Source organism: Canis aureus, chromosome 21, assembly GCF_053574225.1.
Source record: "Canis aureus isolate CA01 chromosome 21, VMU_Caureus_v.1.0, whole genome shotgun sequence".
Taxonomy (NCBI): Eukaryota; Metazoa; Chordata; class Mammalia; order Carnivora; family Canidae; genus Canis; species Canis aureus.
This window is the reverse complement of record NC_135631.1, coordinates 45,737,811-45,765,752: the sequence shown is the minus strand read 5'-3', so window position 1 is coordinate 45,765,752 and position 27,942 is coordinate 45,737,811. Positions and strand designations below refer to the sequence as shown.

Genomic DNA, 27,942 nt, shown 5'->3' with positions numbered 1-27,942 from the left:
TAGAATCTTGGGAGGAGAGAGGAGGCAGGAGAGACAGGGAGGAAAAGATAAATCCAGTTCATTCTCCCTATGGACAAGATTAAGAAACAATGACTAAAGAATCATAATTCTGTTTTACGGCATAAGCACCAAACTCTGTGACGAAAACACAATGAATGCAGTTTGTCCTGAATCACTTACAAATCCTCTCTTCTTCCTCATTTTTTGGGGGATGATCGTTTTTCCCAACTGTTTAGGTTTCTGACCAATGAATTACTTCCAACATGCATGATTTTGAAGATTAAGATTTCCCGAAGAGTCACAGGAAACAAGGAAGGAAATGGGATATTAATATACCATGTTGGTTGTGGGCTATCTCAGGGTGGTGCGAACCTGCCTGGTTCAATCTGATTCATCCTCAGTGTCCAGTGTAGTGGGTGAGCAAGACTGGGTGGTCATTTCTTTCCAGTGTATTCTCCATTGAGTCCACATAGTGCATCACCGCTCCTGCCACAGAACAGGCACTCAACAAATATTTGTTGAGTGGATGAATTAACTCTTGCATGTGGAATACATAAACTGCACAGCGTGGAAAAGGCTTACATAACAAATAGGACAAATTACGGGTTTCACTTCTACTATGTCATGTTGTAACTACACTGTACGTATGCACATCTCCTTTGTCTTGATATGTGAAAGTAGCACAAAAGTACGAAAGTCAGTTTCAGAACTCTTTGCAGCATAAAAGAAAAATATAGGAAATGAAGACACAGAGGGTTGATGAAAATTCCTAGGAAAAATAATTTCAAAGATTGAATAGAGAAATGATCCTAGGATATCATGGTTTTATTTTCATCAATTGTTTTATTTTGAGAGAAAAAGCTGGTTTTTCTGACTTCTATAGATGTGCTTCCCTCCACCAAAAATAAATAAAAAATAAAGAATGTGCTCTAGTACAGCTTTGTGGCTGTCAGAGAGCAAAGGAGGAAATGTGATAAATTTGGACAGAGAACAATAACAATAATTTTAAAACTCTTTTATTTATTCTTTAGTACCCTCTCTGGAAAAGGGCACATATACTAAGAATGGCATAAAATGACAAATATAATGATGCTGTAATTTCAAGGAGCACCAAATGTTAAAAATTTGATGACCAGTATAAAATAGCTTCATAATTACATTTATATTGAAAATGTCATCCCCTTTTATCTATATATTAAATATATGAAATCAATGTTTAAAGTATTTAAAAAATAATCTCGCCTATATATTTCTTTCCTCTGATAGGCATAGCTGTGCTGTTTTGGTTTTGCACCAAGTGAAGCATTTCCTCAGATAAGCTAATTTCAAATATTGTTAAACTAAGCCATTAAATTATTTTTACATTCACCTGTTAAATGTTCAAATCTGGTCACATTCAGGGAACCAATTTCAGCTTTCAGCTATCCCTTTTTAAATTTTAAGTCATCTTTTTTCTTCCCCCAGGCTGCAAAAAGTGTATTACCAAATAAACTGACAAAACATCTCAGCAACTAACATCAACGTGCAATTTTAATGCCTTCTAATCACACAAATCAATATGAGATTTTTGTGCTTGCGCATGACCTTCTTCAAATTATCCCTCCATTTTGGTTGAATCAGAACAAGTGTGGGCTATTTGATAAAAAAAAAAAAAAAAAAAAAGAAAAAAAAAAGCCCTAAGTGTGTGAAATAAGAGCCCTCGCCTCTTCTGCCAAACTCCCCTTGACAGAAACGTGATAGAAGCATCACATCCCTGGAACAGTAAATGCAAACTGACAAGAGATGAGCCTTTAGATGTTGAATATAATCTTGCATTGTGCTTGAAGTGTCTTATTATCTTGTCTTTTGATGTCTGAAGGGGCGGCTCATTGTTAGAAAAAGGAAAGCCCTCGCGCATCTTTGCCATCTTTAAAAAATTGTTTGGCCTTTAACAACTGCTTCTCCAACTAATGTCCATTTCTCCTGACAATAAATATGGCAGGTCGCAGGCAAGTGACAAACAATTTACTTTACATGCCACACTTTTATGGGTTTTGAGAGCTCATGTGGAAGCGGATTTTTAAAAGTCCAGAGAAATTAGCAGTGTTACAGACGTTAAGAGGACCGAGGTCTCCCAGCCTATCCCTGGTGCCCGGTGGCTGGTTGGGATTATTTCCTGCTGTTTCTGGGTTTTGTGTTCTCCCAGGTGCTGGATTCAAACCTCAAGCTCTTTATTTACCATTGACTAAGACCAACCTCCAGGGAAAATGAAAACACAACAACCAGGTCGGCTAGATGCCAGGATGGAGGGCCCTACCTCGGATTGCCTGGGCAATGTTGGCAACTGTACACAAGCAGGAGCCCATTTCTCAATAGGATGTCAAGTTCAACACTGAGCTTCAGGAATTGGGCCCCTCCCCTCAGAGCCTCTGACGCTTCTGAATCCCTGCTGTCCTTGATTGGGGGAGGGGGACCCTCACCTTTCCTTTCTACCATTTGTTTTGCGGGTTTTGTTTTCACTTAAAAGTTTAATGATGTTCCCAGTCAATAGGATTCCATAGCAACTAAATCACAGTCCTGCTACTTTTTCTGTCACCCAGCCAGATTTTGTGAAAGCTTTCAAGATCTTTTCTCAGACCTCCGTCACTCTAAGAATCCATAAGAATTCTCAAAAGGACCATAAACTGTTACAGGGTTCAGGTTATTGTATCATTATAAAAACATATTGATACACTACAGATGACAAGACAGGTGGCTACCATCCCAAGCTAGCGCAACCGTCCCCACGCCAGCAGCAATGTCCAATCTGGCGAGTTGTAGAGGGGGGTTGTGCTTGTTTGATCTTTTTAAGCAGGCAGCTGTAGACACGAATCCCTTTTGAAGCACGGTACTTAATTTTTGACACCGATTTGATGGCCCGCCAATTCTGATTGGGTTGTTAGCAAATTATGAGAAACATGGAATCTAATGGCAGAAGGAAAGATTCTAAACCACAACAAGGGAATAGACCAGCCTACCTGAGAATCTGAATAATTTCTTAGCGACTCTTGAGAGTAATTCCTTAATCTCAGGAATCAGAAAGAGATGAGCCAGTCAACATCTAGAAAAATGGTGTAGGTTTCTTTCCAAAAGTTTATGAAAGTTTCCCTTTTCTGACGATTCATGCATAGATTACAGTGTGATTAATGGATAGCAAGCGAATCCATTAACATGCTAGGCTTCTTCACTGTTTCTTTCCTGCTTCTCCTTCTGAAAATAGAGCGCTTCCTTCTTGACATGTTTCTATTTGCTCTATGGCATTAGATATATCAAAGAAAAAATGCAGGTTTTGGAAAAGGTCATTTCACCCCCACCCCCCAATACCGCTTCCACATCTACATGTTTTTAAATACAGGAAAATGTATTTTTCCATTTGATTTTTTTATTCTCTTCTACCCTTGGCTGATTTTGGCAGAAATTCACTCTTCAGTAATAATTTTTCATGCTTTATAAACAGCTTCAAATGTTTGCATTTTTAAATCAAATTAATCCCTCAGCCCTTCCTCTCCTTCAACAGTGGAGATTCTCTCATGCAATAAGTCACCCCAAACCATTCATTCATAAAAGTAAATCTTGCCATACTGCTATTAAAAGACAAATCGCCACATATGTGGCCATCGAGAACTGCAAAAGGAGATTAAGTACACCATACTATTTTAATAGCAAATGTTTGAAATGTGATTTCTTTATTGTGCATTAAACACCCATTCTATCTTGATGTGTGTACAAGTAAATGTATATTTAGGTCCATGAAATCCTTACAGGCAAAAAAACTGTGCTAACTCGATAACAAACACTTTTTACTTTAAAAAAAAGAAAAAGATAAATGTTTGTAGTGTGTGCCCACAGGTAGACAAATACTTAGGTTCCTAATATTTAGCTTCCAAGCATCTTCTCTAGTTCGAGCAAGTTATGTAATGCTTTAAATATATATATATATATTCCTTATAAATCAAACTGTGCAGAAACCCCCAAATCTCTTTGCTGCATTAACTGCACAGATTCTGAGAAATCCTGGTGTCTTCTCTGCTCAGCAAAGAGCATCTTTGAAGAAGCCACTGGAATTTGGATAATAGCCCAACTATGCTTGAAGCAATACTATGTAATATAATTAATTGTCCTTTATCGGTAAATGATTACTTTTGAAAATTTTATCTGGAAGATTGCATTGTTAAGTATTCACAGGTATAGGAGAAGTGCATTTAAGTGATATACATATAGCCTGAACTAAAAAAAAAAGCTTATAATTATAAATTAGGCTTTATCAATTTTATGATAAAGAAAAGACACACATGCTACCAACAGTAAAAAATACCATGTATCAAATGAACACAAGAGAATATATGGAGAACATGCCATCCACACACACACATGTTTTACACACATTTAACACATGGTTTGCACACATAGCTTACACACGTGTTTCACACATTTAACATATTTGCACATATGTTTTACACACGTGTTTATGCATACATTTTACACACATCCACACGTGGTTCATACACATATTTACACACATTTTGCGTGTGTAGCATTGCAGTTATTCACTGTGCATTCGTGGTGCTGAGGGAAGAAAACACAGGGAAACAAACACAAAGTATGGAATTGCTAAGAAAATGGAAATGGGCATTGTAATTTTAAACCACAAGGCTAATACTAGTCTTTAAAGATGAGTTTCTTGGCTTTCACAAACTTTCACCACAATTGGGGTTTGTTTCTCGTTAATTGGATGAAAGCAAAATAATACAAGAGATTTGGGGAATACATCGACTTAAAAAGCATTGACTTAGGAAAAAATGCAACACTAAGAAAGCTGCTAATGCCAAACAGTATCTAGCAGGAAAACATATTCGCAAGACTGTTAAATTAGTCTGGAGGGCAGTGCAGTCCTCCAGCACAAGTGGCTTAGACTGTATTAGTTATGTTGTTCCAGGTGGCTAATTTTTTAATGAAAATAAAAGCCAGTATATTCTCTGCACATGTAAGATCCTAAGGAGCACTTTCAAAGAGAAGACTGGAAGAGAAATTTGAGCATGGATTGTCTTTTCAGTTCTCAGACAAAATAAAGATATTCATACAACATGCCAGGATTTTTAAAAAGTAGCAGCTAACTATTACAAAGAGATGTCAAGAGCTGTGCATCTTCAGTAGGTGGTTCTTAAAAATGCTCTTCGAATGCTTAACAAAACAAAGTTTATTTCTATTTCTCTGAGAATGAAAGACTCTCTTCAACCACAAGAGAGTCAGTGTTATTCTCACTGACCTCTGTGTTCCCATTAAAATGGCTTTGTCCATTTTTGATAGCACACAGTAATATCACAACACAGAGTAAGAGATGTTATCCAACTAGCCTGCACTTGTTTCATATTTTTATAAAATCTGACTTTGAGAATCAGAAGGTGGGAGTTTACATGACCTGACGAATCAGGTCAACATGTGTAATAAATAGGCATCCTCCACAGACAGAAGGCCCCCAAGCTGCCAAAGCTCAGGGACTCCTTTCTGGATGGATTTTAATGTAAATATTACCAAGGCATTCCCAAAGAAAAGTCCCATGTTGGCAGATTCAGAACCTCGTCCAGGCTTATAGCATGAAGGTACATGTTCCACTGTAAATACCAGATTGAAACAAATGATGTTGACTTATTTCTCTCTTAGAAAAAAAAAAAAAGACGCCTGAAATTTTACAGGATCAACATTTTAAAAGTAAGACTGAAACATCATTAATAAAAGGAGAGCTGAGCAAAAACACCAGCGAAGTATAAAACCTCAGAAGACAACACACATAATTCCAGAGCCACGCTGGATATTAAAGAAAAACCCATCCGCTGGAGAATGGCAACTGTTACTAGGAGCTTTCTCTAGCTACCTCTGCCTTTGGATATTTTTAAAAAATTTATTAACCTGACAGCAGGAAACTTTACACAGATTGCCCCCTGACAGGGTGCCAGTTTGGTATAAACACTTTGCTATCTTTTTCTTTAGCATAAGAAAATCATGAAACATGTTAAGTGGAGCTAGGTGCATATTTGGGCAGTTGGAACTACTCCTCGGCCGGTCTCAGCACCCAGGGAAGGCCCGAGAATAATCAGGAGCAGCCCAATAACAGCTCCAGTAACCCTCCACCCTTCCTCCTTCACATCTACTCTCTTGTTAATGTGCGAATGTCTGATGTATTATTAATCCCCAAACACAAGCCAGCAAGATCGCCAATCAAAGGAAGGACCGGTCCTCTCACAAATTATTTGCTTACTGTCTAATAGCAAGCAAGGTCCACTTGAAATAGTCACTTACGTCTCATTTTTCAAGTGGGGGAATTTTTTATTTGGTTAGTTCTTACCAGAGCGATGCTAACTCTATCATTAAATTGGGTAATTGAGAAAAGGTAACCCACTGAAGGGCCAAGCCTTGGGACCCTGCATCTGGAATGCACCTCTATTTATTAATTATGACATAAACTGGTGTGGGTGAACTACAAAACCACTCGAACGCCCTGTAACCTTTAAGTCAGAAACATCCAAGACACTAAAAAGACTAAAGGGAGATCATTTAAAGGGGCGATGGTGCAGAGTCATGTAATTTCTAATTCTTTATCTTATTTCCAATTGTATATAGGACCACATAACAGCAGTGACAACAAAATAGAGGAATCGTAGCCATCCAGATAGAAGAAAAATGTAAAACTGTACCAGCATTTTGGTTTGCTAATGTGTTAGCGTGGACAGCGTCTTTAGATGCTGCAATACTGAACTTTCTTCTCCGAACAGATGTCTGACCTCAACACCCCAAACAAGGCAGAAGCAGAAAAGGGAGCCACTAAGAGAGTCCCCATGGCCTCCTGTGTCACTTACTGTGCACTGTCCTCCATTAAACAGTCACTTAGGAATGAGCATAGCTGCTCCACCATCAGACATGGTGAAAAGTTTGAACATCTGTGCTATTTCATATGGGTTTGTTTTTATTTCAAAATTTACACATTAATGCTGCTCAAAGTGGATTTACTTGTCCAGGCAGTATTACAATGGTTTTCTGGGGAGGGGGCTAAGGGGAGGAACACAAAAACTAAATTTGTCTACACACACCCTGGATTTTTTTTTTAGAAGAAGTACCTAGGTGCTTTAGTTTTTCCTAAATATTGAGAAATGTATCTAAATGTGCATTTCCTCCTCAGTAGGCAGAGAAGAACACCACAAGGGTTTGTTTGCCTACAAAACCATAATCAATTTTTGACAAATATCTTATCATATATCTCCTTTACTTACACAAATATAGGTTTCTATTGGTTTCTTTTAAATAACTATTTCTGAAAAAAAAACATTTTTGCATAGAATCTATTATCCAAATTATTTAGTTAAAATATACTCCTTTAATATTTCCCTAACACAAAATACACTTTCTTCAGTGAAAAATAGTATACACTTTCCATTAATAGAATATCAAAACTTGCAAAAATATAGAAGAATGATGCTTATTTTAAATAAATATATTTCTCGAGGGACTATTCTTCATCATCCGCCAGCTAAATCCTTCTTGTGCTTAAGCCTGACATACTTATTACTGGCCCCAGCATATTTTATCAGAATATTATAAATATCCAAGGCACTGGAACCTTGAGAGAGATGTTTAAATAAAGTAATACAGTGATGCCACAATGAAGGCCCCCACTCATTCACAGGCAGCATGACCACAAAGTGCAGTCCCAATAATGCCCTACCAATGACCTCCATGCTGACCTGCAGAGACCACTGTCTCAAGGGGTGACAGACAATTTAGTCCTTTATCCTTTTGTCATTGAAAACGACTCCACTGCCATAAATTCTAATCAAGTCAAACTGGATGGCAATTTAAAAAAAAAATCTTATCATGCATGTTTCTATGAGAAAGATCACAGAAAGGAAAGGGGAAAATTTTTTTTTCCGCTACAGATAATACATTTTCTAGCAAGGGAAGAAGCACTGACCCAACTTTCAACCCTTTCCCGAAAGTTCAGAGATAAATGATATTGAAAAACCCACACTTACGAGTATCATTATATGCGATTTCTGTTAACCTAGAAAAACACAGTATCAGAAGAGAAAACCAACTGTCACTCTATACCTCGGGTACAATGCCTATAACTGGTTTTTTGTTTACATCTCAGCTCAGGGCTTGTGAGCTGTGTGCCCCACTCCCATACAGCGTGGCACCGCTGAACAGCGAGCCACAGACTAGCCCAGCCATCCGAGGTAGTTGGGACTTTAAGAAAAGCAATCAGGAGGTTTATCTTGAAACAATAAAAATACTCCCAGGAGGAATACTGTTAATAAATCATCTTTCGAATTTCAAATATATATGGGAGAAAATATTTAGGGCCTGTTTTTATGCGGTCTCACTTCTTCAGCCGAGACTGCATGGGCAAACTTTAGTACAGATATTTTTCCGGGGATATATATTACTTTTATACTTTCTGTGGTCATCTCCCTGGCCAAGTTGTTGATGCTCTACCATTTGAATTTTAGAATCCAACTTGACTGAATGTGGAACACTGAATTCTTGATGAGCATAACTAAAAATGAAGCACCACATTGACACGGTGCTATAAATGTCACTAGAGAAACACAGCAACCTTTTCCCTTTGAGATTGTTTGCCAAGGGCCAGTTTTGAGAATGGTTTCAAATATGTACATCACTGGGCACATATGAAATGGCTGGCCCTGTGTGGCATCGCTCATTTGATCATGCAGCTGAAACACAGCGAGACACGGAGCCAAATTCTCTGCTAATACCCCCTGACATGCAAGTCTGTTCTCCTCCATACTCTTTTCCACAGCTCAGAGCTTAGCATAAAACAGTCACAGACCAAGAGAGGAGATGGTTATTCCAACAGGCTTTACCAGGATAAATAATGCACCACTTAATGATATCACAGAGAACGACCCAACCACACGTTTCTCAATGAAATGTGGATTCATCTCTCCTAAGTGTACTTGAGTCTCCCTAGCTGTTCAAGTTAAGCAAAATGTTACCTCTGATGTAATTACTTTATAAAACACAAGGGCCCTTTTCTGAACTTTCTACTGAGGCTGGCATATGGCTTCTGGTTTCTCCTTCTGGTATTCTGAGTTGCACAGAGCACTGAAGCATTCTGCACAGTATGTTTCCCTTTGGATGCTGTTAAGTGCAGAGGTGCAATTTAAGGAGAGGCATAAAAGACCCAATGGTTCCTGGAATTTCCTTTGTTTATCCATAGAGGGCATCAGTATTAGCCTTTCTCCTGCAGTTTCAGGCCGAAGTGCCCATACTGTGACAGAAACAGACTTGTCCTCTGGACTGCTAATTTCAACAAGACACAGAAGGGGGAATAAGCTCCAAAGAAATCTGTCAATACTGAAATTTCAGGTACAGTAAAAAAAAAAAAAAGAAAGAAAAAGAAAACAACAACAACAACAAAAACCTAAGCCTTTCTTGTCTTCTGTTGTTGGTAAACATCTCCCCACAAAAGTAAACATACCAAGATGCACATGATTTGTCTCAATCTGCTCCTTTCATTACGGAAGCCCAGTTTTCAAGAACGCAATGCGCGTGCTATGAGAATGATGGTTTGAGAAAGTATGTTAGGAAATCATTGTTTTTGAGAGAAGCCTGGATGCTCTCAGTTATTCAGGAAAAATGTAATTCTTCATTGTCAGGCAAAAGAGTGTAATGAAAACCACACATAAGAACAAAAACACTCGAGCAGTATTCATGTCAAATACAATGATGGGCCATTACGTTATCACCCATTAAGTGGGGCCAAAGTTGCTAAAAATTCTGGGAGAGAATTATTCTAGAAAGTTTTGGTCAGTTCCACAAACTGGGCTTTCTAAGTCTAAGTCCCAGTGATATTAGCAGGATAGATACAAGAGACCCAATAGCTAAGGAAGCCTCAGAGAACATTGGGTGCTTTCCATGGATGTTGTAGTCTTTCTGCCTCCTATTGTCTCCCATTTTTGCCTCAAGTTTTCAAAACTGCTCATCTACCGGTTGCTTCCTCACCTAATTGGAAACTGGAAAACATTTGCACTATGTTCAAAAAGCACCCTAGAGACCAAATAAATGACTCACTTCATTTGTGAGTGCATAAGAAATATCAGATGTAAGATGTAGATTGTGCCAAGTGCCCTCTCACAAAAATTCAGAAATTTTAAAGTAAAAATGAGTACCTTCTAATCCACTATATTTCTAAACTAAACTATGATTCGTTAGTTTACCCCATAACTATTCCACTTCAGATATATTTTCCATGAACTTTTAATTCAAATGTCTTTGACCCTCTTGGGTTTTCTTTTTTTTAAAGCTTAACTTCTCTGCATATGCAAATCAACAAGAGTGACATAACAAAACTGTAACAATTTTCAACAGTGGGAAATCTAAATAAATGCCGAGAAGCCAAATTAATCACCCCTCTATTGGTTTACTTGAGGGGAAAAAAAACTAAGTTGGGGTTATAAGTGAAAGTCTACAAAAGGCATTTACTTTTTAAAAATGTATGCAAAGTTTAGGAGCAAGTAGTCCACTATCCGCAATTCTGTTGAATTCACAGCCGATGACTTTTTAAAAACCAAAGTGTTTGGTATTAGTGTAGGGAGGCTAGAGCATGGTTTTGCTCTTCTGTAATTTATAATTTTATCTGACTTCTCTCACTAAACCCCTGAAATGAAATGAGTGTTCTAGGACATGACTCTCCCTATGCACATAAACACTCAAACTACAAGAAAATAATCCTTTAGAGTGAATAATGCTAAAACCTTAATGTCTAGGTGTAAAAAAAAAATCTATGTGCCAGGTGGAATTGCTGCTTTTTGAAAAAAGCATCACACAACAGGATTTCTTGAAACTGGCATCTATTATATTCTTCACTGTAAAACTGTATTTTACCAATAGAAAATCTGAAACAGAAAGTTTCTCAGCAACACCCCTTCTCATGTCTGACTGAGTGAGCATTTCAAATCAGAGAAAAGCTGCTCTGTTGAAGCTGGCCTAGAGTTGCCAAACTATCGAAGCTGCTTTCTTCCCGGAGGCTAAAAAAATTAAGCTTATTATTATTATTTTTTTTTTAGCTGAATTAACGACTTTCTCCACAAAGCAGTCTAGGCAATGGTGTTTTTCTTTGACGTTCAGACACACGGCTGTGTTTTTAACCTGAGATCCAGCAGTGCTCTGCGTGACATACATATATATATATATATATATATGTACACACACATTTATATAAAATCAGGTACACGTATCAGATTAGTTTATAGATCTATGTATAAACAAGTTAGTACATACACACACATATTCAGTGTTACAAGTATATAAACACTTGAAATAATTAAAAGCAAGTGTTTCAGGAGCAAGTGTTCTGAAAACCTAATGTCACTCTATCCCATAAAGTGCTTCTCAGCACAGACATCTATCATCATCCATCACTCAGTCACGCGCCTCAACAACCGGCTCCCCTTTCTGATTAGAGATCACAGTTGCTTGAGTTGGCTTACAGAGTGTCATCTGTTTGAATGACAGATGTCTTTGCTGGAGTGGCACTCTGCTCGCTCTGGTTTTGTTGATGGAACAAAGATTCCTGAAAGGTCCTGGGCTGCCTCCACATTTAGGAAGAAGCTATAAACGTCTGGTCCAGGGCAGAGGGGTAGGGGAGGGATGCAAAAGGACCCCTTTTCTCTCCTCATCCTCCCCCCCCCCCCCCCGCCCTTCCAAAGAAGAGCTATCCATTCCAATTGTGATTACAAAATGTTATTCCTCTGACCAATTCCCGTAGCCACCTTTGTTTACCTGGCACAGAAAGACTTGTATTGATATTTCTCAGTCCCCTCTTCTGTCTTTTGACTACAGATAATAACTCTTTACTCTCCTTCCTCTTAACAAAAGGCTGCGAAGCAACCCGAAACCAAGTCAATACTTATTCAATAAATGTTAACCAATTCTCACAATGGGACTGATTTCCTGATTATTATTACCACCTTCTTCTTCTTCTTCTACTTTTTCTTTCTTTTTTTCTTTTTTAAATAATCTCTAGCCCCGGGGCGGGGGGGACTCTGGCAATATCTGACCAGCCCCAAAGAGCAGCGAGGAAGTTCCTGGCTGGGAAAAGTTTTCAGGACATCCTGCCAGCCGGCTGGGCTGGAATGGGCTCGGATGGCTCGGCCCCTCCGAGATGCGAGGCTCCTCTTTAGCACTTACAAGAAAATTGAATGAACAACAGGGAAAGGGTGAGGTGGGGGGGTTTGGATTGCTCTTCCGGACAACATGGTAGGGCTGAAATGAAATACCTAGACAGACTTACCGAAGAGCTTGCTGGGAGTGTCCTCGCTGTCATTTGATTCCACAGGCGCAAGCAGAGACTCATTCAGCTCGCTGTCTGAAGTAGCAGCCTTGTCTTCACCTCTCAACTCCGCATTCATTTCACTCTGCGCTGACAGCAAGGGCTTACTGACTTGTCCAGCTATCATTGGATCCTAGGATGGGGGAAAAGAGTAAAGGGGAGGAAAAAAAGTGGCAGCTTGAGTGTGCGTGTCCTCTCTCCCTCTCCCTCTCTCTCTCCCCTCTCTCTCTCCCTCTTCCACACACACACTCTCCCTCTCTCCTCTCTCTCTTATCTCTGGCTGCTCCCGCTGTTATTGCTGGCTGCAGTCAAGTGAAGAGCTATTACAGATCCGAGGAGTTCTCCATTACTCCCCACCCTATTAAAGCTCAACTAGCATGTGAGAGATTCAGGAAGCTTCGGAGGGAAGAAGGGGAGGAAAAAAAAAAAAACTTCTTTGAAAGCCACCTAACCAACACAGCTTTAATTGTGGGATGTGCTTTTTGTGCGAATGTTTTTACACCTTGTTCCGTCTTTAATGCAGTAAGAAAAAAGAAAGTGCTGGGTTTGTACTCCAGCAACACAGTAAAAAGGATGGAGCACCCTATGGAGGAACCACGGGCTATTTTAAGAAGCACTCTCCCTGGGGGAGAAGCAATTAAACCCTATCCCCAGAGCAGAGAAAAGAGATAGGGAGAAAAGAGTCCTCGAAAGGCTTTCAGTGGAATAAAAGAGATTTCTCATGTAAATTCCATCAGCACCCTTAGAAGTTGACTTCCCCGCTCCCAGATTTGGGACGGAAGCTGACCCCAAAGCCAACGAACATTTTAAAGCAAACAATACACAGCAAAATAGATTTAAAAATCGGTTCAAATATTTTTTTTGTTAAGGAATTGGAAAAATACTTACAAACTGTGTTCAATAATTCCGATACCTAGAGCATCCTATGCCCAGAGCATTAAAGAGAAAGAAAACAGAAATCACCTCCAAAAAAAAAAAAAAAGCAAACTTCCCCCCCACCCCCCCACCCAATAATCTGAATCTGCTTTATCTTCAGCTCATTAGGAGGGCATCTTAGGATCAGAAATATTTTCCAAGGATAGCCTGCTATTCCATTTGCAAACTAAGATGCATGATATTGTTTTGGCACACACACCGGACGCAGGAGGAAAAGAAAAGCAAGAAGTGCCCTTTTTGCGTTATCTGGGAGCTATTTATTGCCAAGTTCATGCCTAAGTGGTTCCTGAGCAGGAAACAGGTGACCAGCACAGGAGCAGGTGGGGCGGCATGCTCTCTTGTCCCGTCGCGTTACATTGGTTGCGGTATGCCCGTGGTTATTTTTTTTTAATGTATTCATGCCTGAAAAGTGAATTTGATATGACACATGATAATCTATGAAAATGTTAATCAATACAAATAGTTTAAGCTGTCATCAAATGCAGTTCTTTAGTCAATACTCATACCACTGAAAACAATGTCACTGTCACCAAGGCTTAATGTGCATAGCACTTAAATATTGGACTCTGTGCATCAATGCACTTCTTCTTCAAATACTGTAGGTAAACACATTTTCTCCCCATTTAAGGCTGAAGCACTCAGCACGCATTTAGCTGAGCCGAATCCTCCCTTTTGAATACCTTGATAGGTCCACTGGAGGGCAAAATTAATACTTAATTGAATCTCACAGTCATCAAAATAATCAATACTTTTTTATTATTTATTCTTTACAGTCTGTTGACTGTTTCAAACCTCTGAGGGAATGGTGGAAAGGATTCATGGCTTCGAAACACTGTCATTTAACAAGGTAATTTTCAGTGGGGCATTAGGGGTTGTGAAACATATAATAAAACAAAAATGGTGGCTTATAATAGGAAGAAAGAAAAGAATTATATTTCTGCCATCTAACAAAACAGGATAAATAAAAAAGCAAGTGCAGAGAGAGAGAGAGAGAGAGCGGGAAAGGAGGGGGATGAGGTAGAGAAAGACTGGCTTTTGAAGGGTTTTATCATATCAAGAGCAGAGCCGGGCTTTCATAATGCTGACATTTCTCATCCTGACAATCCTAAACAAGTGGAAAGGATGAGATCGTAGATATCATCTTTCATCACATTCCCCAGCTTAAGAACCAACATGACAGCTCCTCTCCCCTTTACACTGTTAATTACTAAATAAAATACTACTCTCTGTCAGCATCAGATTATTGCAGATAGCAACCACAAACATTTCTCCATTGTTTCCCCCCTCTGGATCGGTGATATCTACCCTGAACTCTTTAGAAAATAAATTAGGCTTGTCTCACCATATTGTAAATATTTGAAATATAATCAATGTCATCGATGTGGTCGATTCACAGTATTGTCAGCCTAAATTTGCTGGTGATAGATTAGCATTTCATTGACTGTGTTGGGTCACCGAGATTTGGGAGTGCTTGACGCATGGGGGTGGGGGATGCAGGCACAGGGGGGAAGGGAGACACGAAAATCTCAAATTTTCCCCAAATTCCTTTCCTGTGCATCTAAGGGAATGCGTGTTTGGATTTTCCTGAGTCAGTCAGTGGAGCAGGGTGGGGAGGGAAGGGAACACCCTTTTGGTAAGTGTACTCCCCACCCGTGAGGTAAAGAGCCCAGGCTTAGGTTCTAGTACATTTCTATTGTACAAGAGGTTGAATACTCAGTCTCTCTAATCTAGAGGAAGGGTTGTGATCTGTGCCTTTGAGACACCCTGTTTCTGAGGCCACACTGCTCATGTGAGTTTTTGATTTTTTTTTTTTTTTTAAGATAGCATTCATGGCAAACTTCTGTTTAGAATGGCATTCAAAACACTCATGATAAACCAAGCCTGGTATCAGGGACTATCTGGGTAGTCTTCCCAAAAACAAAGACTATTTTCTTCTTGTTTTAATCTGCGAATGGTCAGACTGAACCCTGAAACACACAGAGGAGCCAAAATGCAGCTGCTAAGTTCAAGTGCACTTAAATCTTTAAGATGTTCAGGCTGGCTGATGTGTGCAAAGCATGTACTGGCAGATGGTATATATTCACTGACCATTAGCTCTTCTTCCTTAAATTACTTTTATGGACCTCATACATGGCTAGGTTCCCAACTAGTGCTTCTCGGGGCCTTGGGCTGAGAAAATTCAGGAGTTTGTCATTCAGGTACTCATTTGATTTTTCATCTTACAAAACACTTTACGTTTTCCGTGATGCAGCTGTAGCCCACATCTATATGTGCATGACATGGTTAAACAGCAAACCCCCAGTGAGGCAGAGAGCAGACAGCTTTTAATCACAGCTGCAGCCATTGGGGGGTCCATTTGAAAATGTGTCACAAGCAGTAACCACTGAGTACAGTCATAAGTGATGAGGGAGTGCCTCTTTCAAGCAGCACTCGGCTTGGAAGTCATTCTCCCCCTGCCAAAAGGGATGGCAGTCTGTAAAAATCCTTTCTGCCAGAGCAAAGAAAGGATGTTCCAACCGGCACCCACATGGGTGCTTGCAGGAATGCAAGAAAGCTGCAATTTCACCATGCACAAGGACCTCTGTAGCAGCACACAGGAAAATAAATAGCTAGGACAGGCTAAAAAAAAAAAAATTAGAAGCAGCAAAGACTTCTTGTGTAAAAATCTGAAATTGTCACGACTACAGGCAAAGAAGTGGGGACCTCTCTGCAAATTCTTTTATCAGCGCTCATAGAAGAAAAATGACTGGTTCAATATAGAAGAGTGGCAAGTATGTGCAAGAGTAGCATATGGCATGTGCCAGTACAGACCAATACATGATGACTCACAAGCTCATCAGAGACCTAATAGCCAGACGGTGAGAAAGAAAAGAAGCAGGAGAGGTAGTTTCCATGAGCAGAATCTGAGAAAAAAAGTTTCATCATGTCCTACAATGAAAGGACCACGATCAACATCAGAACCACCCAGCAATTATTTCAATCTCATTCGAGCATTGCCAAAGAACAACAATCAGTCCCGTGTATCGAGTGAAGAGAGGCGTTTCAGATATATGGGATGTCACCCAAACCATGCAAGATGTCAGTCCCCATCTGAGGGACACAGGTCTGAGACTCAGAGAAGCCAAGTAACTCATCCCAAAGCCACACAGCCCATAAGTGGTGAAGCTGTATTTTGAACTTCAGCAGATTCGTCTTTTTATACTGCCCAGTAGACACTAGATGGAAAACTAAGGCTCATAAATTTAGTAACTCATCAGCTTTCCCAGAACTTGAATTATGTACCCTGAGGGCATTAAACCCTGGATAACTGAATCCCAGAGCATGTTGGGTATAATATCTTCCTCCCTGCAGACTCTAGGAACAAAACACCTCTCTGTCCAACACTGCTCGTGTGAAATCTATGGTATGTATGATGCAAGGCAGTAGACAGGACATCAGATAGTGTCAAATGTCCAGGCTTCCATTCAGGTTCATGGTCTATGGAAACTTAGCAAATCACTTGACCCTCAGTTCTCTCATCTGGAAAATGAAAAAGTTGGAATAAAACAGCATTTCCCAAAGTGCATTAGAGAATACTTGTCCCCAAAGATAGTCTACACAAAAGAGGTTTGCAATCATGCCCACATGGAAAACGCAACAGAAGAGCCTACCAGGAAAGATACCAATTTAGCGCTGCTTACCCTCGCATTTCCTCAAATCATCTGACCGCCAGAACGACTTCACCTTGTAATATCTATTATCCAATGGATCTGGTGCTTCTTAAAACTCATTTTAGAGTTTATTCTAAATTTACACTTATATTTACAATACTGCTAATGTAAATTAGAGATCTAACTGTCAATGATGCTGCGATAACTAGCTGGTAGGTTTCAATGAGTATACATCTGCCCCGAGCTTTCCACACGTTAATAATTTTTACCTAACTAATATTCCTTATGGTTTATTTCTATACGGTTATATACAACTTAGCATATACTAATTGTATATATTCTCATCGTATACTAATTTCTGATGTCTTTTAATATAATTTTTAAATAAAGATGTCCCAATGCAGCTCAGGTCATGATCTCAAGGTAATGAGATCGAGCCCACATCCAGCTCCCTGCCCAGCACGGAGTCAGCTTGAGATTCTCTCCCTCCCTCTGCCCCTCTCCAACTTGTTCTCTCTCTCTCCCTCCCTCTCTCTCTCTCTCTCAATGTAAAAAAATATTTTTTCAAGATAGCCCCATGTATTTCTGTTGTAAACCCGAAATGCAAATATAGGACACTGTATGAAAGAGAAGAATTTGGCTTGGGTTTTCACTAGACAGTCAACAGTAATCCCCGATAAACAAAGAGATAATTCAGCTAAAGGCCTGCAATAATTTAAGCAACAGAGTTTTTGTAAGCATAATCATTCTCATTTTATAGTCAGAGAAACTGAAGATAGTGAGATGATTAACTCAGCAAAGCATCCGTGTCCAGTGGCAGCCACACGATGGAAATACCCACGCCCATCTGAATCAAGCTTGAACTGGGTCCAGCATATTTTTATGTACATACAAACCAACTATGAAACAAGCAATCAGAAGGCTTTGAGGAAAATGTAAATAAGACAGGCAAGCTTCAAAAATCCAAGGAAATAATTCATTTGTTTGTGAAGTGCCACAGTATAGCAAAGTTTTACTCAACAGATCCACTTCTAGAATTCAATAGAAAAATTATATCTGTTATAAAGAAGAAAAATGCATCAGGTCACCCCCCCATCCCTTAGATAGCCACATTTCAATTTAGGAAAAAGGTCGGTGCAAATTACCTACAGCCAATTTAAAATACAAAGACAGCACCATATTTTGTATTTAATTTCCCCCACTGAGAAGAGGTAAAATCAAAACCACACATAATTAACTAGCATAAAGCTAGACTTAAGTGGGTTTGGGTAAGAAAACTTCAAGGGTGAATTTTGTTACCTTAGTCATGAAGTAAAACAATTTTTATCTTTTTTTTTGCCAATTACCAAATATTATTAAGTCAATTGGTTCTCATTATAATATTTAATGTACTGAATGAAGAATGTTTCCCTCAAAAGTTACAAGATATTTCTATTTTTTTTACCACTCAACATTTCCTCCTTCTATTAATGATTTTTAAAAAGACATTCTATTGGACTTTTAGAAATAAGATCATAGTATATTTTTATAATTTTTTCTATTGTAAGTATACTTATTTATTGTTGAAAATTCTGAAAACGAATGAAAATCAAAACACTAAAAATAACATAAATTCACCCACTGCTTAGTTCATTTTAAATGTCACTTCCTAAACTGCCAACAAAAATTGTTTTGAGAAAAGCAGAAAAATCCACATTTTTAGTAAATTCTCAATAGATAGAAATTTACATCATACTGAACTTAATTACAAAGCTTACACAAATATACCCCTGTCAATCTCACAATAGATTTTCACAGCAATAAGTTGATACCAACCTGAATTTCCTTCCTCAACCCAATATTCCCAGTGGTTATCTATTTCTCCCACCTCTCCACTTTACAGTTAGCATGGCTGAGATCTTATTTGACTATCTCAAAAGAAATGAGCTAGATATTCTGTGCAAATCAGGAAGGCATTCAAAATTCAAAAGGAAGGCTGAGTTTCGAGAGTGAAGCACTAAGGAGGCTATGGAAGACCAGAAGACCTCATGGACATTCCCCGATTTAGCACCAAACACCTGCATGACCACAAGTGATTTACTCTGTCTGCATCTTGGTTTCCATACCAACACGGCTTTATTATTTCTCAAGGGGGATTCGGTGAGACTTGAGTGGGGTGATGCACAGCTAATGCACATGAATATGGTTACAAAGATGGGAGGTATGACAGAGAAAGACCACCTTCCACCACACCACTTCACTCATTGAGGCATCCAACTGAGTGTGGGTTCAGTTGGAACAGAAGTATCCGCCATGTGGATACTGTGGTATGCCTCCAGGACCCCCTACCTGATCAACATACTCATTTCCCAGCCCACGAGTGTTGGCTGACATGGTTCGCAGCTGAGTCCTCCCTCAGGACTTCCCTTTCCCCAAAGGCAGCTGCCTCTCCAAGGTCATGTCCCTTCCTCAAGGGGCACAGCCCTGATTTTGCTGTGTGGCCTGCAAAGCTGAAAATATTTACTCTCTGCCTCCTAACAGAAGAGGTTTTCTGACCCCTGAGCTCCACCTTAGGTTATGTCAACTGCCTCAATTAATGTTCATGCTCCAGGACAATCATCTTCTCAGAAAGGCCCTACTTCAGGCTTGGGTCCTGGCAACTACTCAGCTACCTCCATTCATCGTCCACCACTCCCTCACCGTCCACCACTCCTTCACCTTGCATTTTGCTAATTAGTATAATTTATATTAATTTGAGTGAGATTAAGAACTTATTGACCAGCCTTAGCGGAGGCTCAACATGGGTTTTCATTTAGTTAGTCATTTTCAAACTGTATGTACTGGTTAAAATATTTTAGAGACATTCCCTTCCCTTGAGTGGAACCAGAGGATATTAAAAATCTAGCAAGTCCTATTGCCTCAGGGTTTATAAAGTGCCAGAAGCCTAAGCTGTCCCACATCCAGTCTTTGGGTCGGAGAGTTCTAGCTGCCTGATGCTGTGAGAGAAACAGATCTTGCTTCTAAAATCTTGCCATAGCTGCCTTAATAGAACTTCCATGCATGGTGTGCAAGGTTCATCTAAAATGACAGAATTATGACTTCATCAAGCATTCAGATAGAGTGAACGAACTACTTGGGGATTATCTGCTAATAAAAGTGTGCTCAATAAATATCTGTATGTATGGCAACATCTGTCCTCAGAGCTTGTTTCCATTATAAGCAAGTGACAAGGCTTTGGGAATGTAGCAAGCCCTCACCCATCTCTAACCATTACTGACCACCATTATCCACTAGAAAGAACCCAATAGCTGTGTGTAAGAAACGCACTCTAGGCCATTTGCAACAGAACCCACCATACTGGATGTTGACCTACAATTAGATGAATGTTGTCTTAGGGGCAGGCAGGTCATTACAGAGTGAAATAGCGTCCCCTCTTCAGAAGATGGTCTGGGCAAATTACACTCCTTGCTGCGCCATCAATCCCCAACACTCTCTTTGGGGAGTTATTTAGTTACCATGAATGTCCACAATCATGTTGAAAGGGAAAACAAGACCACAAAATACCTGATTTGCCTTGCTGTTAGAAGATGGCATTTCATTTAAATGCACATATGGGCATAGTCGAAGGGTCTCTTGTCTTTTTGTTGAATGTCAGGTAAGCAACTTCCTTCTCCCCAATCACCACTTAGGGACTCTACTTCTCTCCTAGTGCCACCACACATGCCATATCCCCTTAACTATGCTTATATTTTTGTTGATCAGCATTAATTATCAACACACTTATTGATGACTCCAATTATAGATGACAGCCTTAGACAGGGAATTGTACCTAAACAGAAACAGGCAAACAAACAAAATAGCTCACCGGTATAAACCTATAAGTTGGAATGGCAATATAACAATCAATCAAATGGGAGTCTATGAGTTCTGGACTTCCACAAAGCATCTAGCGTGCCGTCAGACACACATCTAGATCAGTACCGTGAACCTCTATAGTTCTTTTGGCCCCAAGAGGTTATAATGACTGTGTGGATGATGCTTCATGTATACTTATCTGGGAAAAAAGGGAGACACTGCTATTGACAACCTAATAGCACCATCAATTCAATTTTTGCTGCCTTTGTGAAAAAGCATCAATAAAAGTTCAATTCAGGCTCATCTAGATCTGGTCTTTTGGTAATGGGGTTATACAGTGGTATTGACATCGCATACACATACCCTCTATCCATATATTCCTCATAATCTGATGGCTTCAAATAGGTATCAGGATTTAATCAGAGCACAACTCAGACTAAAGTGAACCTGCATTTAGTGGCTTGAATGCATGAAGAGAGAACAACCATCTCTGTCCTAAAAATGCTTTCTTTCTGAAGGTACTTACTATATATAATCTCAATATTTGCAACCTTTTGCAAAAGTGGATGACATAGTAAGTTCACAGAATGGAAAGACCTTGACTCTAGTTTTGGGGTTTTCAAACTGAGCACCTAATAGAGAAGCCCTAAGGTTTTTAGGGATGAGCCTCCAGGACCTCCGAGGGAGACAAAGAGGACCAAAGTGCCCATTCCAACCCTTTAATCACCATATTTGGCTTCTCTCATCTATTTTAGGTGGAGTTTTCAATATCCTTGGAGAAAGGGTCTTACAGTTCTGCCCATATTACCTATCTGTGATGCATCCCAGATGCAATAAAATCATGACAGTTTTTCCATTGGTTAATCACTGACTTTTCCAAAATACTTAAGCCTTTGCCTCAAGCTGAGATGCTTGAGTTTTTTTTGTAAGTAAACATGTCTTAGAAATCTAGGTATTGCGTCTGATAGAAAATAGGTTCTTAATAAATGTATTTGGATTGATTGATTGATTGATTATTGATTAATTATTGTAAGGAAGGCAGGTAGGAAAGGAAAGGCAAAGATTGTCTCTGGTTGATATTTTTAATATTTCAAAATACACTTAATTGGGTCTGACATTGCACAATATGCAAAGTAAGGCCTCACCTGTCTATCTTACCTGTAGGGCATTGTACCCACATGCACACTGACCTGTATTGCACTTCCAGAAATGTAAGGTTGGTTTTGTGTGCTTGTGTTACTTTGTTTTACCACAGGACAAAATGGAAGAATATCATATTGACACTGAAAAGGAAAAAGAAAGGGTTGGAGTGGTTTTTTTTGTTGTTTTTTTTTTGTTTTTGTTTTTGTTTTTTTGCCCCCTCTAGGGCCAAGGTTGAACGGGAGAAAAGCTACCACTGGCAGGGGAGATAACCTCTCTCAAGCAAGGCCTCAGTACCGGAGCTTGGGGTGTCCCCACATGAGCCCAAGACTCGGCCCACCCAGAGCCTGGGCCTCCTAGCTCTGTTCACGCCCTTTGTTCAGCCTGCGAGAATCTCCGCCTCACCCAGGGGAGCCTAACACTGTTGCTACACAATTGGCCTCATGTCATTCGGGGGCAGTACCAGAAAACCCTCACAGCATATTAGAAATATGATTTTATTACAAATGCCCTAATTCTATCATTTTTCTCAGAGGCAAATATTCATTTAAATGAATAATACATTAAAAATGTGGATACATCTAATTCTGTTCTTCCATCCCGAATGGCAAAGGACATACAGTCGGGGAGGAAAACTTTTTATTCAAGAAATATCCAGTTCCCTATGGTTTCAAATTTCCATAAATAAATAGAAAAATCCATTCTGCCCCCTGCTGACAGACTAACATTCCTAAAAATCCAGCTTTGAAACCTGACCGTCTCCCAGTACCATCAGAGTTGGGTCAAAACTCCTGCTTAGCATGCCAGACCCTCCACACTCAGCCGGGTATAGCTTTCCTCTGGCCATGGCATGTGGATAGGCACTGCACAGCCCCAGAATGTGCCATCCACATTTTTTCTAATGATTGCAAGCATACTAGGATGATTTTCTGGCAGGTGGTGATAAAAATGTCAACTGGCCACTTGGTCTACCTTGCACAGACGCCCTCCCATCGGCCCACAGTGGGCAGTGGTGGTCAGCCTTACTGGGACCTTGCAAGTCCCCAGGCCAGCCCAGCCAGGCTGGGAACATGGGCATGGGACCAAGAGTCTGTGCTTGGGCCTGAGGTCACCTCTTCCTCACTGAGGAGCCTGGAGTACGGGACCTAGCACATCTCTCTGCACCTCAGTTTCCCTGAGAGGAAATGGGAGTAATAATACATACCTCATGAGATAGGTTTGCATGTAAATAAATAATTCACAAATAGGGCCCGCTTAGAATAGGGCTCGCTGCATAGCCATAATGAGAGATGTATACACAGGTCTCTCTCTAGCAACTGTCCTGACAAAGGATGAGTGTGCCTGATTTTATTGTGGAGAAGCCCCTTAGCTTTCATCAGATTTTCAAAACAGTTCATCTCCCCATCCTCCCTATCTCCCCCCCAAAATCAGTTAGTAACTACTGCTGAGGAGGGGCCTGCTCCTGCATCCTCCCACTCCAAATACTAGGGCAGCACTTAGCACATAATAAGCCCTCACTAAATATTCATTGATTTTATTTACAAACCCAAAACAAGAATCAATACCTATAAATGATGGAAGAAAGGTCCCAAAACAGATTTTTTTTGGGGGGGAAACTAAATGACTCTTACGTCTTTGAAGAAGGAATTTATAAAGCCCTTGCGTTATTTTCAGAAAGAAGTATATCGGTCGGCCGGCTGTAAATCCTATAGAATTGGATCCCTGAATTAAAACAGTCCCTGGCTTTTAATTTTTCAAGGTTCCTGTATCTGTGGTCTCTAAAGGAACCATTCTATTTCTGTTCAAAAGGCCATTGCTTAATTGATTTCGCTAATATGTGTTTTGCTTTTCTTTACCCTGAGACTGCAGCAGCAGCAAGAGCCGGACACTAATAATGTGGGTTGCCACGCTGCATACCACCTCCCATCCTCCGGAGCAGTCCCGGCAGCTCTCTGGACCAACACCAGTTCTTCAGGAGTTTCCTCCCATTTTCTGCCCTGGGTCTGCACGGGGCTCCGCCTCACCCAGCTGCTCCCATTCCCTCCCTCTCCTGTAATCCACTCGCTTTAATATTCCAAGGGTGACCCTTGACTGTCCTTTGAATGCCGCTCCAATTCAAAAGGCTTCTGAGCTTTTAAAACGAGCAGAGATAACATAATTCCAAGAAGATGGGGGGTGGGGAGGTAGGGAGAATGTGATTGGAAAGATTAGCTAAATGTTCTCATTCCTGGGGATTTGGGCTCTCACAATTATGTGAATTGGGAGGCTGGTTTGTAGGGGTTCTCCCCACAGTCAGCTGTCTTCTTAGCCACGTTTAAAAATATTTTGCTTCCAACCCAAACTATAAAAAAGGAGTCTTAGCTAAATTATTTTTTTAAATCCCCAGTCTTTGTAATCGAGGGTGACTTTAAAACAAGGCTAGCTTCCATTAATATTTATTTACATCCTCTTTAGTTTGCATGATTGGGGGGATGGTTCTGAATCAGGGTCTACTAAGGCAAAACTGATGCAGTTCAGGAAATATTTTATTGACAGTTCATCATGTACGAAGTGTTGTGCTAGGGACTATGGGGAATGGTAAGGATCAAGAAACATTTGCTACCATCAAAAATTCCACCATCTAGGAGACACCAGTAAAGGAGAGAGTAACGGTAGTCAGCATCTTCTATGAGACCAGTATACATTCTTTCACAGACAGAACATTCTCTCGGCATCTTTCTGTTCCCTTTCTGTAAAATGCCAATGTATGTATACTCAGCATGTGGACCACGTGTGCGCACACACAAGAGCAACATCCTTTCTTTGAAGCACTGTTTTACCATCATTACGGATGCTAATGAACAAACACGTTGCTCCACTCAGGGAGTCTTAACTGGGCTTTTCTGGACTTTATTCCTTATTTTAGAAAGCTAATCTGCAATGGATGACTCACACAAAAAAAACAAGGTATCAACACAGACAAACCACAGGATCACTGACAGTGAGGGGCTGCCTCAGATGAGCATCTGAGTTACTACTGTTTGTCACTGAATGTTTTTCAAGAATTGCTTCCCGGATATCATCTAGCGCCTGTAGGTAACAAGAATGGGTAATATGTTGTCAGAGGAAAACAGACCCATTTTAACAAATCAGTAAGGCACACTTACATTTATATATATATATATATATATATATATATATATATATATAATTATAATTATATATATATATATATATATATATAATAGATGGGCTACAGTCTTTATAAACAATCGTTTTTTTCCAGTGGGTTTGGAAGCCTTCACTTTTCCCTATTCTTACCCTTGTACCATTAATTTGCTTAGACAAATTCTCCATAGATTGAAAATAGACCATTTCAACTCAATGCTGGCTGAATTATCCCAACTCTGATTGGTAAGTGGGTCCACTCCAATGACGGTCATGTACCAGGGCCCCAAGTAGGCTCACTGGTCCATGGCTGGAATGTAGCCTCATTACACAATCCTTTCATTCTGTTGCACTGGACTTCCACACTCCTTCTCTTCACACCCATACCTTTGGCTTGAAAAGTTCTCTGTTTCCTGCATAAAACAAATGAGAAATGGATTGTTGCTGGGTTCTCTTACTTTCTCACTGACTTCAGCTATGGGACCCGTGGCTCTTCTTTTCTCTATGGGCAGGATCTGGGCTCTGCCTGCAAGGTTTGCCCTTGGCTTTCCGATCTCGAGGAGAGCACTTGTGGGCACTCATTCCTTAGGATGTCAAACAAACCTCTAATCAAACCTGCAGAGTACTCTGTTACAAAATAGTCAGCAAGAAATCATCTTTTTGGTTAAAAACAAGCAGAAAAGTACACTCAGATTAGTGCTGAAATAAACCAGGAAACTTATTCCCAAGTTATTTTTGATAAAAAAAAAAAGAGTCAATTACAACCAGTTTTCAAAAATCGAATATTTTTTTTTTAGTCCAGTGGGAAACAGTTTGATTTGCTGTTGCATGAGGATTATTGGAGATTTTTTTCTCCCCATTTACTTTGATATCAGGCATCTTTTTAAATGCTATTTATTCATTTATTCAACAAATATGTATTGAGTGAATACTGCATGCCATGACACCCACTCCTCAAGGGGATTGGGAACACATCACTGAACGAGACAGATCAAATGCAGGCCCTCGTGCAACTGAAAAGACACTGGGAGGGATCCCTGGGTGGCGCAGCGGTTTGGCGCCTGCCTTTGGCCCAGGGCGTGATCCTGGAGACCCGGGATCGAATCCCACGTCGGGCTCCCGGTGCGTGGAGCCTGCTTCTCCCTCTGCCTATGTCTCTGCCTCTCTCTCTCTCTCTCTCTCTCTGTGTGTGTGTGTGTGTGTGACTATCATAAATAAATAAAAATTAAAAAAAAAAAGAAAAAGAAAAGACACTGGGAGACGGACACTAGCCAAACATAGAGTTGAGGAGATATCATGATGCTGGGTAGTGGAGAGTGCTATGAGCAGAGATAAAGTAGGGTCAAGGGTGCGGAGGAGTTTGGGTGTGTAATGTGGGCGTGTTACACAGTGTGGTCAGGAGATCTTACCGATAAAGGATGATGAGTGGGCTGGGCTGCCACAAGTGAGGGGAGGCTGTGGGATAAGGGGATGTTGAGCAAGGGGCCCTGGTCCTGGAGCCTGCTAGTAGCCTCCAGGGGCCAGGAGGTCAAAGTGGCTGAAGGGAGGTGGGGAGGGCATGGTTGGAGGTGAGACCAAAGAAGTGGGTGCCAGAGAAGTAACCAAGGGCAAGATCAGGTGGGTCTTCTGGGCCACTGTGGAGACTTGGGGTTTGATTCCAGGCATGAGGAGAAACCATTTGAGGATTTTGAGCAAGATGGGACAGAGGCTCACCTTTCAAAGACTGCTCTGTGGGGGAGACAGGAGAGAAGCATGGAGGAAGGGCCCTATGGTCTGCGTACTAGATAAAACAAACCATTAAACAGTTTCCTGGAGCTATCGTTGATATTTTTAAAACTTTACATGTTCAGTGTACACAATCTGTGAGTATGAACATATGAACCATCACCACAATACAGGCAATAAACCCATCCATCTCCTCCAAAAGTTTCCTTGTGGCCCTTTTTCCTGACAAACTTTTAATTAAAATGAAGGACTGCAGAAGGCTTATTACACTGTATAAAAGGATGTTATTTCTATAGAACCAGAAAAAAACTCAGCAACTCCATTCTTACAAAAACCCAAATGTAAGCCACATTTTTTTCTCACTATTGTTATCACAACAGCCTTTATATCAACTTCATTTCTTTTGAAAAATTAACCAAATTAACCATCTCTCAGCTTTGCTTGCTTTTCTACAACCTGCACTGGCTGTTTCCTTGCTCACCTGTCAGGCCTAATGGGACTATTACCAAAATGCCCCTGGGCAGGTGCAGCCAGGTGAGGAAGGCCGGGTGTCCTCAACATCACGGAGTCTGTTCCTAGATAGACCCCAATGCAGTCTTAGAAAAGTCACTTTAGGGGCACCTGGATGGCTCATGGTTAAGCATCTGCCTTTGGCTTGGGTCATGATCCCAGAATCCTGGGAATCCAGAATCCCTCAGCAGGGAGCCTGCTTCTCCCTCTCCCTCTGCCCCTCCCCCGGCTCATGCTCTCTCTCTCTCTCTCTCTCTCTCTCTCTCTCTCTCATAAATAAATAAAACCTTAAAAAAAAAGAAAAAAAAAGTCACTAACTTCTCTGAGTAATTCTTTCAGCTAAAATCATATTTGTCATGTCCCAGTGGGGCTTAAGGACTATCCACGGAAAAAGACGGTCACCTACAGGACTCCACGGGCATTAATGCTCCTCACACAGCCTGGGTGTGGTTTTTGAAGGGGACCTCTCCATTCTACGTCTTGAAGCCAGTTCTTCTAACACACGGGTCATTTGCGTTCTCTGACCTACTCCTACATGATAAAAAAGCACCCTTTTCAACTGTTAAAAGCCTGCAGGGATTTCAGTTTGGAGACTTCTGCTTTTGAGTCCTCTTACAGCTTCGGGTTCCACGGTGG

At 40.4% G+C, this 27,942-nt stretch overlaps 1 protein-coding gene across 4 annotated transcripts in view; it reads right to left on the bottom strand.

Moving 5' to 3' along the window:
• POU6F2 (POU class 6 homeobox 2) overlaps positions 1 to 27,942 on the bottom strand; it is a 477,797-nt gene that overhangs the window by 363,520 nt on the left and 86,335 nt on the right. For 3 of the 4 annotated variants that reach the window (XM_077864097.1, XM_077864101.1, XM_077864098.1), the window contains one exon: positions 12,326 to 12,497. In XM_077864097.1, coding sequence (XP_077720223.1) covers positions 12,326 to 12,497 — 172 coding nt within the window. Of the gene's footprint in view, positions 1 to 12,325; positions 12,498 to 13,252; positions 13,347 to 27,942 lie in introns of those variants that run through there. The other variant, XM_077864099.1, reaches the window with a different exon arrangement.